The sequence below is a fragment of the Dichotomopilus funicola genome, assembly GCF_033296635.1.
Source record: "Dichotomopilus funicola strain CBS 141.50 unplaced genomic scaffold C8A04scaffold_64, whole genome shotgun sequence".
Classification (NCBI taxonomy): domain Eukaryota; kingdom Fungi; phylum Ascomycota; class Sordariomycetes; order Sordariales; family Chaetomiaceae; genus Dichotomopilus; species Dichotomopilus funicola.
This window is the reverse complement of record NW_026944085.1, coordinates 106,664-117,885: the sequence shown is the minus strand read 5'-3', so window position 1 is coordinate 117,885 and position 11,222 is coordinate 106,664. Positions and strand designations below refer to the sequence as shown.

At 57.2% G+C, this 11,222-nt stretch overlaps 2 protein-coding genes across 2 annotated transcripts; one reads left to right on the top strand and one right to left on the bottom strand.

The window, feature by feature from the left end:
* Positions 1-908: 908 nt before the first annotated feature.
* C8A04DRAFT_31333 (uncharacterized protein) lies at positions 909-7,976 on the bottom strand (the record flags this gene model as incomplete). The annotated part of the gene is made up of 4 exons (XM_062781727.1): positions 909-7,066; positions 7,121-7,208; positions 7,264-7,846; positions 7,930-7,976. 4 exons carry the CDS (start codon positions 7,974-7,976, stop codon positions 909-911), a joined length of 6,876 nt encoding a protein of 2,291 aa, XP_062634497.1.
* Positions 7,977-10,224: 2,248 nt separating this feature from the next.
* Positions 10,225-11,170, top strand: C8A04DRAFT_39356 (uncharacterized protein; the record flags this gene model as incomplete). The annotated part of the gene is made up of 3 exons (XM_062784558.1): positions 10,225-10,291; positions 10,354-10,528; positions 10,588-11,170. 3 exons carry the CDS (start codon positions 10,225-10,227, stop codon positions 11,168-11,170), a joined length of 825 nt encoding a protein of 274 aa, XP_062634496.1.
* Between the last annotated feature and the right edge of the window lie 52 nt (positions 11,171-11,222).

Here is an 11,222-nt window from a genome sequence, read left to right as displayed (position 1 = left end):
TCGGAGATGACACGGGGATGGCACGGGGAAGACACGGGATGGATAATGGATAATGGATAAAAAAAAACAGACGACGTTACAAGGTGTAACAGTAACAGTAACACACACAGTGAGCGCGGGATGAGAGGAATTCTTGCATCTCCGGGGAAATTCTTCAACTTTTCGTCCCGTCTCGATACGCCGCGGAGCCGGTTGGATGTGGGGATGCCGTGATGCGGAGATGCGTGGGAATTCGGGGAGCAGCACGGGCGCTCGCGCGATTATGGTTTGACTAGTTCGATTCGGTCGCTCGAGACGCAGTAGAGAGAGACTGTCCGATAACGTAGAAAAAGAACGTGAGAAAGACAGAGCGAGGGTTAATTCTTCAAGGCGGAGATAAGAGACGTTGATAAGGCTGTGGCTATCTGGCCAATCAGGTGTTGCATACGCCATCGTCGCTTCCGCGTTGGGAAGCCCGCGGAGATAGACAGGCAAACATGAAAGATAAGTGACTTGGACTGTACCTGCGAAGAAGGTTTATCAACCATAACGCCGGCGGATTTGACATTCAGTTTCAAATCGGGATTTTGCGAGTTATTTTCTGCATCATAGGGGAGGACAGAGTATTTGGGGTTTGCGGCTTGATAGACGAGTTGGAGTACAAATTGGATTTGGTATTGATATTTGAGAGAAATGTGATGAAATGGTGAAGACGGTGAAATACAAACAGATGAAAGGAAAAAGTTAAGATACTAAAAAAAACAGTAAAAAAAAGGTGAAAACAAAGCTATCAACCTGGCCGAACGGGCCTCTTCACCACCTGGGTATTCCACATCCCTTTTCCCCATCCCCAACCCTAACCCTCCCAACAACGCACGAACTTAACTCTCCATCCCGTCAACAACTCTTCCCCTCAACACCGAAATAAATCACCTCGACCCAGGGTACGCCAAAGACTGCCGAATCCTCGCACTCAATTTCCGCTGCAGCTCCTCCACTGTGTCGCCGCTTGTATTCTCCAACCCTGGCTGCTGCTTCTGCTGTTCCCCATCGGGCGAGTAACCAGGGTACTCATAATACCCCCCAGCATAAGCACCCGCACCCGCGCCAGCTACAGTCCGCCTCCTCTGCTCTTCCCTTGCCACGCGCTCGGCGAACTGCCGCTCCTGCTCGAGGGCTTCGATTTGGGCTTGGATTGCGCTGGGGGGAGGATTGAATTGGACCTGCTTCCGGGAGGAGATCTGTCCCAAGAAAGCAGGGTGTGCCACAGCTTCAGGACAAGTAAGAACCCGCGAGCCAAAGAAGACAGGGTGCACGGCGGCTGGATCGTGGGTGTAGCCTGTTGCTGCGGGATGGGGACAGGCAGAGTGGGAGGTGAGTGAGCGGGTGGCGAAGACGGGGTGTTTTGTTGCGGGGTTGAAGGTATCTAGCACCAGAGTGTGTTGTTGATGGTTTTGGCCTTGATATTCGTGTTGAGGGGGAGTAGAAAGCGCGACAGCCTCAGCAAGAGCGGCGTTCCAATCTTGAGAGGTAGCTCGTGGTCGTTGGACCTTGCCAGCCTTTTGCGTCGGCCGCGATCCCATGATCCAGTTGTGGCTCTTCTTGGTAGCTTTCTCCTTAGCCCCCCAGAGTTGAGCAGATACCAACCGGTCCAGTGGCTTTTGCTCAACACGCGGCATCCGTTTGCTGGACCGAGCGGCTGGTTCCTCGCCTGTGGTACGGTAGTTGGCCACAGATCGGCTTCCGGATGTAAACAGCCCTTCCTGAGCAGGTGTCGGTGTTGGTGTCGGTGCAACTGCCCGAGACGGCATCCACAGCCCGGATGAGGGTTGTTTGTGCTCTATCGTAGGACAAGGTACCACCTCGCTCGCCATATCACGCTTGGGAGTTACGGCTGGACCCATGATCCAGTTGTGGCTCTTCTCGGTAGCTTGGTTCCCAGCCCCCCAAAGTGCAGTAGACGCCAACTGGTCGAGTGGCTTCTTCTCCACACGCTGTACCCGCTTGCCGGATCGAGCAGGCAGTTCTTTAGCTGTACTGCGGCGGTCTGCTACAGATCGGTTGCCAGATGCAAACAACCCTGGCTGTTTTGGTGTTTTTGGCGTCGGTACAGCTGTCTGAGAAGGAATCCACAAGCTGGCCGATGATTGTTTGTGGTTTGCCGGAGTACGGGGTACCGCCTCGCTCGCTGTATCACGCTTGGGGGCTACGACTGGCCCCAGGATCCAGTTGTGGCTCTTGTCGGTAGTTTTCTTCCCAGACCCCCAAAGCACAGTAGATGCCAACTGGTCGAGTGGTTTCTTTTCAACACGCGGTACCCGCTTGGTGTGCCTGGCAGCCGGTTCTTCTGTAGTGCTGCGGTAGTCCGTCACCGAACGACTGCCGGTGCCGGGTGTAAACAACCCTTGCTGTGTCGGTACAGCTGCTGCCCGGGAAGGAACCCACAGCTTGACCGAGGGCTGTTTATGCTCCATCACAGGACTCGGGACCGCTACATCGGGTTTAGCAGGCACAACCAACCCCCTAACAGGCGTAACCAACGGCCGCGGGGACATCCCCAAGTCATCATCCCCCTCGAGTATCATCAACGTCGAGCTATCCAGCGTCGCCGAGTCCCGCTGTTCTTGTTTCTCGCCACCAAAGGGATGTGTCTGCCCATCAAACAACCCCCCATCCTGCAACTCCCCCAACCCAATAACAATCGACTCCCGCTCTTCACTCTCCGACGGGATGATCTCATTCATGTAATCATCCACCACCGAGCTACCCCCGCTGCCACTGCCGCTGCCGTTGTAGCTACCGCTGTCACTATCGCGCTCAAGTATAGGAGGGAACAGACTCCCCCGCGAAGGCACAGCGTCAGATTTGAGCAGACTGGCGATTTCCCAGAGCGTGGAGTCATCGAATCCGTCGTCGCTATCTTCTTCTTCTTCTCCCTTCTCTTCTTCCTCGTCTTCCTCGTCTGAGTCGGTTTCACCACTTTCGTTGTCATCGTCGTCGTCGTCGTCGTCGTAATCATCGAAAAACGACGAATACTCCCCCCCTGGAGACCCTCCAGTCTGAGGCTGGGACTGAGACTGACCAGACTGACTAGGTAGAGACTGACCCCTCACACCAGAAGTCATAGTCCCCGGCATAGCCATCCCCACACTCCTCCCATTCACACCCTGTCCAATCCCAAGGCCCACACTCCTCGCCGTATCCGACCTCTCGCCCCACGGAAACTGAAAGATCCCTAGCGTCCCTCGCTTATCGGGCAGCGGCTCCGGGCTCTCGAGGATATCGGGCAGCAGGGTGGCGGTGATGGTTGTTAGGCGTCTGGTGCTGCTGCGGCGGGTAGGACGGTGGGTTAGGGGGGCGCGGGGTTTGGGTTGGGGGGGTAGGCCGACTGGGTTTGAGGTGGTCAAGTTTAGGTTTGGGTTTGGGGAAGCCGTGGAGAGTGGAGCTGAGGGGGGTGTTGAGGTGACGGTGGTGCGGACGAAGGGCTGAGCAGGCGGTGCAGCGGATGCCCAGCGTGGCCTCCAGAGATGGGAGGCGTTGCTGCTGCTGCTGCGGTGGAGGGAGTTGTGGGGTTTGCGCCAAAGAGTTGTGGAGGAGATCACGAGGGGGGTTTGGGTTGTTCTCTTGGCTGGGCGAACGGAGAGGCCGGGTAGGTCGTCTTCAGGGGTATACTCAGGGATATACTGCCGAGTGTGCTTAGGGGTATGAGCCCAGAGTGACGGAGACGGTGCAGCTGTGACTCTGTGTGATGGTGTCCAGAGAGTAACAGACCGCGGGTTGTAGACTTCAGCCCGGTCGTCGATGCCAGAGCCCATCTCCTTCTCGTTTCTCGCGGTGGCATTCTCAACGGCATTCTCCCTCCCGTCAGTGGAATCCTTCGAGACATCCCCAGAGACATCCTCATCACCCCCCATCGGCATCCCACTCCCCAACTGCCCCCTAGCCAACAGCAACCCCCCCAATCCCATTCCCACTCCCACATAACTGCTCGCCCTGAGCTGCATATACTCCATCTGCGCCTCCGTCAACCGCTTCTGCCACTTGCTCATCGGCACCGGGCCGTCCTTCTTCACCCTCTTACTATCCTGCCGCACCGGCACCGACACAGGCACTGACACTGGCACAGGCACGGCCATATCCCGTGACGTCCGTCGTTCTGGACCTGGACCGATACCGATACTCCTTCGCGAGATCGAGATTGAGTTTCGGGTTGAGTTGGAGTTCACGTACGAATTCCGGTTGGAGTTCGAGTAGTATGAATTCCGCGCTGTGCTCGCCACACTCCCCACACTCATCACCGACGCCCGACGGGAATCACCACCCGCACCTGCGCCCATGCCAGTAACTGTGGAGGTAGTAGTAGTAGTATCAGTCCGCACACTCGAAACCGAATCCCGTCCCATATCATGTCGAATCCCCTCCCACTGCTCCTTCTGCTCACCCATCTCCCTCTCCAAATCCGCCAGCAACGCAATCCGTCTTGACGCGCTATCCGGCGTGGCCACCACCATCTCATCTTCATCCAGCTTCCTAAGCTGTGCTTGGATTTGCCGGATTGCTTGGCTGGGTGATTCCAGCGGGAATAGTTCCGGTGGTGTGTGTACAACAGGGACAGCCGGTTTGCGAGATGTGGTGTTGTTGTTGTTGTTGTGTAGGGAGAGGGGGATGGGAGGAGGTGGGAGTTTGCGGGATTTGGTGTTTGAAGCGCGGCGGGCGGAGAAAGTTGGGCAGGCGTCGCCTACGCGGCGGTGCCAGGTGGATGGGGGTTGAGGTGGGGATTGGGAGGTGAGGGAAGGGGTTGTTGAAGGGGGCATGATGGGTGTGGTGGATAGATTGTTGGTTTGGAGACCGGAGACTTGGAGGTCGGATGCGGGGATCCCGGCTGTGTCGAGCATGAAGGGGAGCGTCTCGCGGTTGCTGCCTTGGGCGAAGGAGAGCTCGGAGCCGCGGATGTCTTCTTTGCGGGAACCGGGGACGGGCATACGGACTGATGTTGGGAGACCTAGGGTTTGTGTGTGCTGGATGGGAACTGAGACGCCGACGGCTATCTCGGCCTCGGCTTCGGCTTCGGCTTCGGCTTCGGCTTCGGCTTCGATATCGGGCGAGTTGACGGAGCTCCAGTTGGTTGCGTCGTCTTCGGACCGGTCGTAGGTGGTTTCTGTCCAGGCTGACACGCGAGGGTGGGCGTCGGGGATGATGGGGGATGAGCCGCGGTTGCGGGGACGGCTGCTGGCATACGGTTGTTTCGTTGAGTTATCGTCCCATGCCCTTCCATCTTCATCCTCATCCTCATCCCCCACCGGCGATCGTACAGTCTTCCTCGGCCAAATCTCATCCACCTCGGAAACCACCACACTCTCTGTCCTGGTCGTTCCAACGGTCCCAACGGTCCCAACGGTCCCAACTGTCTCCCTCTTCTCCTCACTCCCACCAAGCGACGTATCCAACCCCCTCTCCAAATACGACGCCGGAATCCGCGGCACCTCCGGCACCGACGACGACCGTCTCCTCATCGACACCGACACAAGCATCATCCCCCCATTCCCATTCCCGTTGTTAGTGGATGATGATGATCCATTCCCCGGCGGAGCGGGGAACATGAACCCTTCTGGTGTCCCCTCCTCACCCCCCTGTGAACTAGCCCGAGACCGTGATCTAGATTGCATACTGCCCGCTCTCGACCTTGACCTCGGCCGCGCACCAACCGTCGCACTCCTCGGCAACCCAGGCAAAGGCGGCAAACCCGTCGGACTCCCCGACGTCGAGGACAGCAAAGCTGATTTTCGGTCACTGTTGATGAGGAGCGACCCGCTGGATTTACTCCGTCTGTGATGAGCATAGTTCTGGCCGTCGTTTAACGCGGGGCTTCCCTGGGAAGACCCCGGCCTCCGGGGAATAGGACGCGGTCTGTTGACTACAGAGGACGAAGAAGACACCGGCGGCTCCGTGGCATGCTGAATTTGTTTCTGCTGCTGCTTCTTCGGTGCTATGCCCGCTGTTTTAACAATCGCCTCCACAGCAACAGGGTCGTCATACTCGATATTATTCACAAACAGGATAGTACGGTGTGGTCCGGCCGGGTCGTTGCCGTCGTCGGTGGTTACTTTCAGGCCCCGGGCACGTGGGTTGGATGGCAAGCCGTTGGTTGGGCGGCGCTGGAGGGGGGTTTTGGTTGGTTCTGGGGGGGGGGGGGGGGGGGTTTGGGGGGTTCGGGGGGGGGGGGGGGGGGGGGAAGGGGGGAGGGTGCGTGAGGGGCGGATGTTGTTGATTAGGAGGGGGCGGTTGTCGGCGGTCCTTTCGGGGGATCCTTGACGGGGTTGTTGGATGGATTGTTGGATGGGGGGGGTTGTTTGTACGGGGGATGCTTTCTGCGGTCGTGCCGGTGATGGTGAGGTCTCGTCTTCCTGTAAAGATGGCCGTGGCGATCTCCTCCGAGTACCATCGTCCACACCCGGAGATAACCGCACACCAGTCGTCATAGCCACAGACACATCATCCACCGACAGCATGCCCGGGTACAGCGCGTCCTGCGTCGACACCGACGCAACCTCCTTGCGCTTGAGACTGACAGCCCGTTTGATAGCCTCTTCGGGGGCCATACTCCGGACCCGGTCGGTAGACTTCCTCGTTGTGGCTGCCGCTACCTCGCTCTCAGCCGCCATCCGCGCTCTTCGCTCCCGATCAGCTGCGGCCGCTTCCTTGAGGCCCATGACGGCAATCTTGTTCCAGGGGTTCTGGCCCGTCGATTGCTGGAGAATAGGGGGGCCGATGGCCAGCCGGGCTCTTCCCGGGCCCGCGGGGACTGTGACGCTCGAGATATTCGCAGGGAGCGGCGGGACCGGTTCAGTTTCCATGCCAAAGGGCCCGCCGATGCTGGTCTCGTCTTTAACGGCCGGTGCCTCGCGGGGGTTGACAAAGGTCCGGGACGACCGGAGAGCGGCATCCTTGAGGTCTTCGAACCGCGTGGGGGGGTAGTCGGTGTCGGACGTCGAGATGTCGCGGCTGATGTTGGGGCGTCGGGGGGAGAAAGACTCGGGGCCGCGTGCTCGGGGGGTGAGTAACGAACCGGCGTTGGTGGTTACAATGACTGTAAACGTTAGTCAACTTGGGTTGAACTTGACGGGAAACGGGGTTGACGTACTGAGGACGGCCAACAGTCCAGCCGCCGGGAGAACCGTCTTGGTAGCCAACGCCAGCGAGGTAAACCCCAGAAACATCGGGACACTCATCTATTGTCATGTTAGCCTTGAACCTTGTCGCGCAGTCTAACAACGAGAAACCTACCCCCGTCCAAAAAGTCAACCCCAACAATACCCCCATCAACGCCCTCCCCCGATCCGGGTTCGCATCCCCCTTAGCAGCCCCTCCAACGGAATACGCCCTCCCAACAAGCACCAAAATCACCACCCCATCCAACGCCGTAACCAAAACCCCCACCGGCAGCGCCGACGTCGTGGCCACACAAAACCCGTCCACCTGCGGCCTCACAAACCCCACAAACACCGCGCCAGCCACAAACCGCACCAGCACCAACCCCTGTCCCACCATCTGCCCAACCACTCCTTGTTTCCCACCGCCTTGTTTTCCACCGCCGTTCAAACCCCAAAGCAAAAACTGCTCCAACGCAAACCGCGCGAACTGGTCAAAGATAGCAGCAAAGATGACGCCGATCTGGCAGGGCATGGTGGACGAGGGCGAGACGTCGAGGAGGACAGAGATGAAGGCGAGGAGGGCCCAGAGGGCGGAGCTGGTGAGGAAGAGGGTGAGGACCAGCCTCTGGCTGTCTCGGAAGAGGGTGGCGAGGCCATTGCCGGTTTTGGCGATGGAGAGGAGGGTGGTGGTTGAGGAGGCGTTGAGGACGAGGCCGCTGTTGTGGTTGTTAGTTGGTTACTCTTCTGGGCTAGGCATGCTTGCGGTGGGTAGTGGTGATGAGTTGGAGAGGGTACTTACAAGAAAAAAGCAGCGACGAGGGCCTGCGTCGCGCCCTCGACCGCCATCGTGGCGTTGGTGAAGAAAAACTGAGAATCGCCAGCGAAAAGAGAAGAGAAGAGAAGAGAAGAGAAGCAAAAAGCCAGCCAGCCCAGTCAATGGGTGGGTACATAGAATAGAATAGCAACAAAAAATAAACAGAGTAAAAACTACCGTATCATCGTGAAGTATCCACAGATCAGAGGATCAGACCGTGGTGTTGAGCTCATACGGCCATGTCACGACCCTCATCGTCGTCAACTGAGGTAAACAAACTTGACAACAAAGGAAGGAAAGAGTTACGACTAGCGGAAGAGAAGAGATTGTTGACCACCAATGTGCCTTGCAGCTCGAGTCGAGACGAGAAACGGTTCCGTGTGGGCGGGTCGGACGGGGGTGTCCTGTCAAAGCAGCACGTCACTGTGGTACTCTGTAGTAGAAGGGGAAACGCAGAGTGTGAGGCGAATACTTGGCAGTCGGAAGTCATGGTGATGCAGGGTTGCCCTGTCCCCCCTCTCCCCTCTTACAAACCGACTTCTCGACATCGGCTTACTACTCTGTAGTACACTCGCTACTGTACGACAGTAGTAGCCTCATGAGGCTGGGTCCCAGACAGGACAAGCGGGCGATCATTCAAACAAGCCCCTTGCTCTCAGAATTTATGCAAAGGGTGAAAGCTCGACGCAAGGAATGGAGAGTGTGTGAGCGAGTAAGGTACAGAGCGTGTAACCTTAAGAAGTGAGAACTGCAGGGTACCAGTTTCTTGGTGTTTCACTTGAAACCGCAATTGTTACATCTCGCACGGACCGGCGTTCGAGAGACTTTTTCAACTGGCCGGCCGCCGAAACCTCGACACGACTTCAGAGAAGGGTGCGACTTGTTGAAAAGAGGGGGTTGCTCCTGTTCTACATGGTCTCTGTCGTTTTACCCCTTTGATAGAGGTGGTGCTGTTGTTGATGTTGCGCACTCATCGGGACTCATCGGCTAGACGGGCAGTCGATTCCCAGTGCGACGCTGACTCGCATCGATGCTAATTTGGATGGCGAGTGTGCCGTGAGTTTGTCAACCAAATTTAGACGTCGGCGGTAAATGCAACAATGATGCGACGGCGAGCTGTCGTCTGCGCGTTTGTTTCCGTGTCCTCACATCGTGATCGATTGCAGCTCTCGGATCTGAGGGAGTATGGATCGGATGAGACGGTGCCGGCAAGCCGAGAGACTGGGCGATATTTAGAGTGCGATGTTCGAACTACGATATTTAGGCTACAGAACTGGAAAATATGATAGCGGAAGGAAAAATAAATAAAAGTAAGGATATCAACAGCCGCGAGGTCACCTTGTCTCGCCATCGCAATGCTGGTCGACTTTGATGCATGATGGAAACTCGGCCTGGAAGTGAGGGTTTGAAGGAATCACTTGGCATTGCATCTTAGGGTTAGGGTATGAATGGCCCGTGCACATAATAAGACCCGACATGGTGGGGGTGGGGCAGCCCCTCCAATCCGAAGCCCCTCATTGCAAACCCGTTTCTTTCCTGAACCTCACTTTTCTCCGAACCTACTATGTAACATGCAACATAGCGTCAAAAGCTGTAGTCTGGAATTGAACCTGCGAGGCAGTTGTCTACACTTTATTCGTGGGCCTGAATTTTCCGGCCAGCCTTAGCGGCATTGAAAGTGACAATTGCCTCCTTGACCGTTCTTGCCCTCGGCAGTTCAATCTTCCAGGACCCAGGCTGAATGAATACCCGAGTCTCACGACATCCCGATCGCCAGAGCTGCAAGATACCCGCTGGTATAGAGAGCCGGGTAAATCTTATCCGCGAATTCAGGCGTGTAGTGTAAGAGGAAGCCTCACATGAGCTTTGTAAGCTGTAGACAGTCCCCACGACAGTTCTCGGGAGTCTCTATAGCCCGAGCACCTCCCCGGGCCGAGTCATCTAAGCCGGTCGCCGGTCACCGGTCGCCAGAAGGGCGTGTCGGATGAGGAATCGTGGTGCGGACAGCCGCGGCCAGCCGAGCGGGGATGTTGAAGGGACTGGGAAGGATTCAGATCGGGGCCGACAGAGGGGTAGTGACCAATCGGTCTTGATTGCGACGGCTCCTCTCTTCCTGAAGGACTTGACTCACCATTGCACTGACTGTACCTGTACTGTCATTAGACTTGAGTGGGGTGCTAGTTTCAACATATAACGTCGCTCACATCCAGTCAAACCATTCTGTCCCAACACCAACATCCTACTACGCAACTCACCAACTTACTTACACTTACCATCACAATGCCTCTCCGCGAGCTCCAGTACCCGACCGAGCCGTACAGCAAGGTCAACCGGCTCAAGGACCGAGGTAAGCTTCCCACTTTTAAGGGTAAAGCACATAACGGTAAAGCACATACTGACAACGACTAGCGGACTACGCCCTCGAGGCCATCCACCGGATTGTCAACACATGCCCGCTGCTACATGTCTCCTTCCAGGCCCCAGGCAGCCCGTTCCCGGCGGTCCTGCCGATGATCGGGCAGATGGGCTCGTTTGACCGGCCCAGCGCTGATTTGGGAGATGTGCTCGATCTGTATCTCCACGGGTAGTGTTACCCATAGCCGCATCGGGCCCAATGGTACCATCTCAACTAACACCCCCAAGCTACGTCTCCTCCCGCATCATGAACACCGCCCGCTCCTCCTCCTCCTCCTCCGCATCCGAAACCTCAACCGAAACCTCAACCGAAGAGAGTAAAGAAGGCATCCCCATAACAATAGCAGCCACCCACCTCGACGGCCTGGTCCTCTCCCTCACCCCCAACTCCCACTCCTACAACTACCGCAGCGCCATCCTCTTCGGCCACGCGTCCCTCGTCACCTCCGTCCCCGAAAAGCTCTACGCCATGGAACTCATCACCAACAGCGTCGTCCCTCAACGCTGGGCCCACACCCGTGTCCCGCCCAACGCGGCCGAGATGCAGAGTACGAGTGTGCTAAAGGTGAGGATTACGACGGGGAGTGCGAAGATCAGAGAGGGGGGACCGCATGACGAACGGGGGGATCTGGAGGATAGGGGGGTGGTGGAGAGGGTTTGGACGGGCGTGGTGCCGGTGTGGAGTGTGTTGGGGACACCGGTGGTGGGGGGGTATAATGAGGTGGGGGAGGTGCCGGGGTATTTGGAGGAGTGGAGGGGGGAGAGGAATAGGGAGGGTGAGGAGTTTGCTAGGGGGGTGGCTAAGGATTAGGGAGAACCTGGCAGTGGGAGAAGGGGAAGAAGTAAGGGGATGAAGCAGGGGA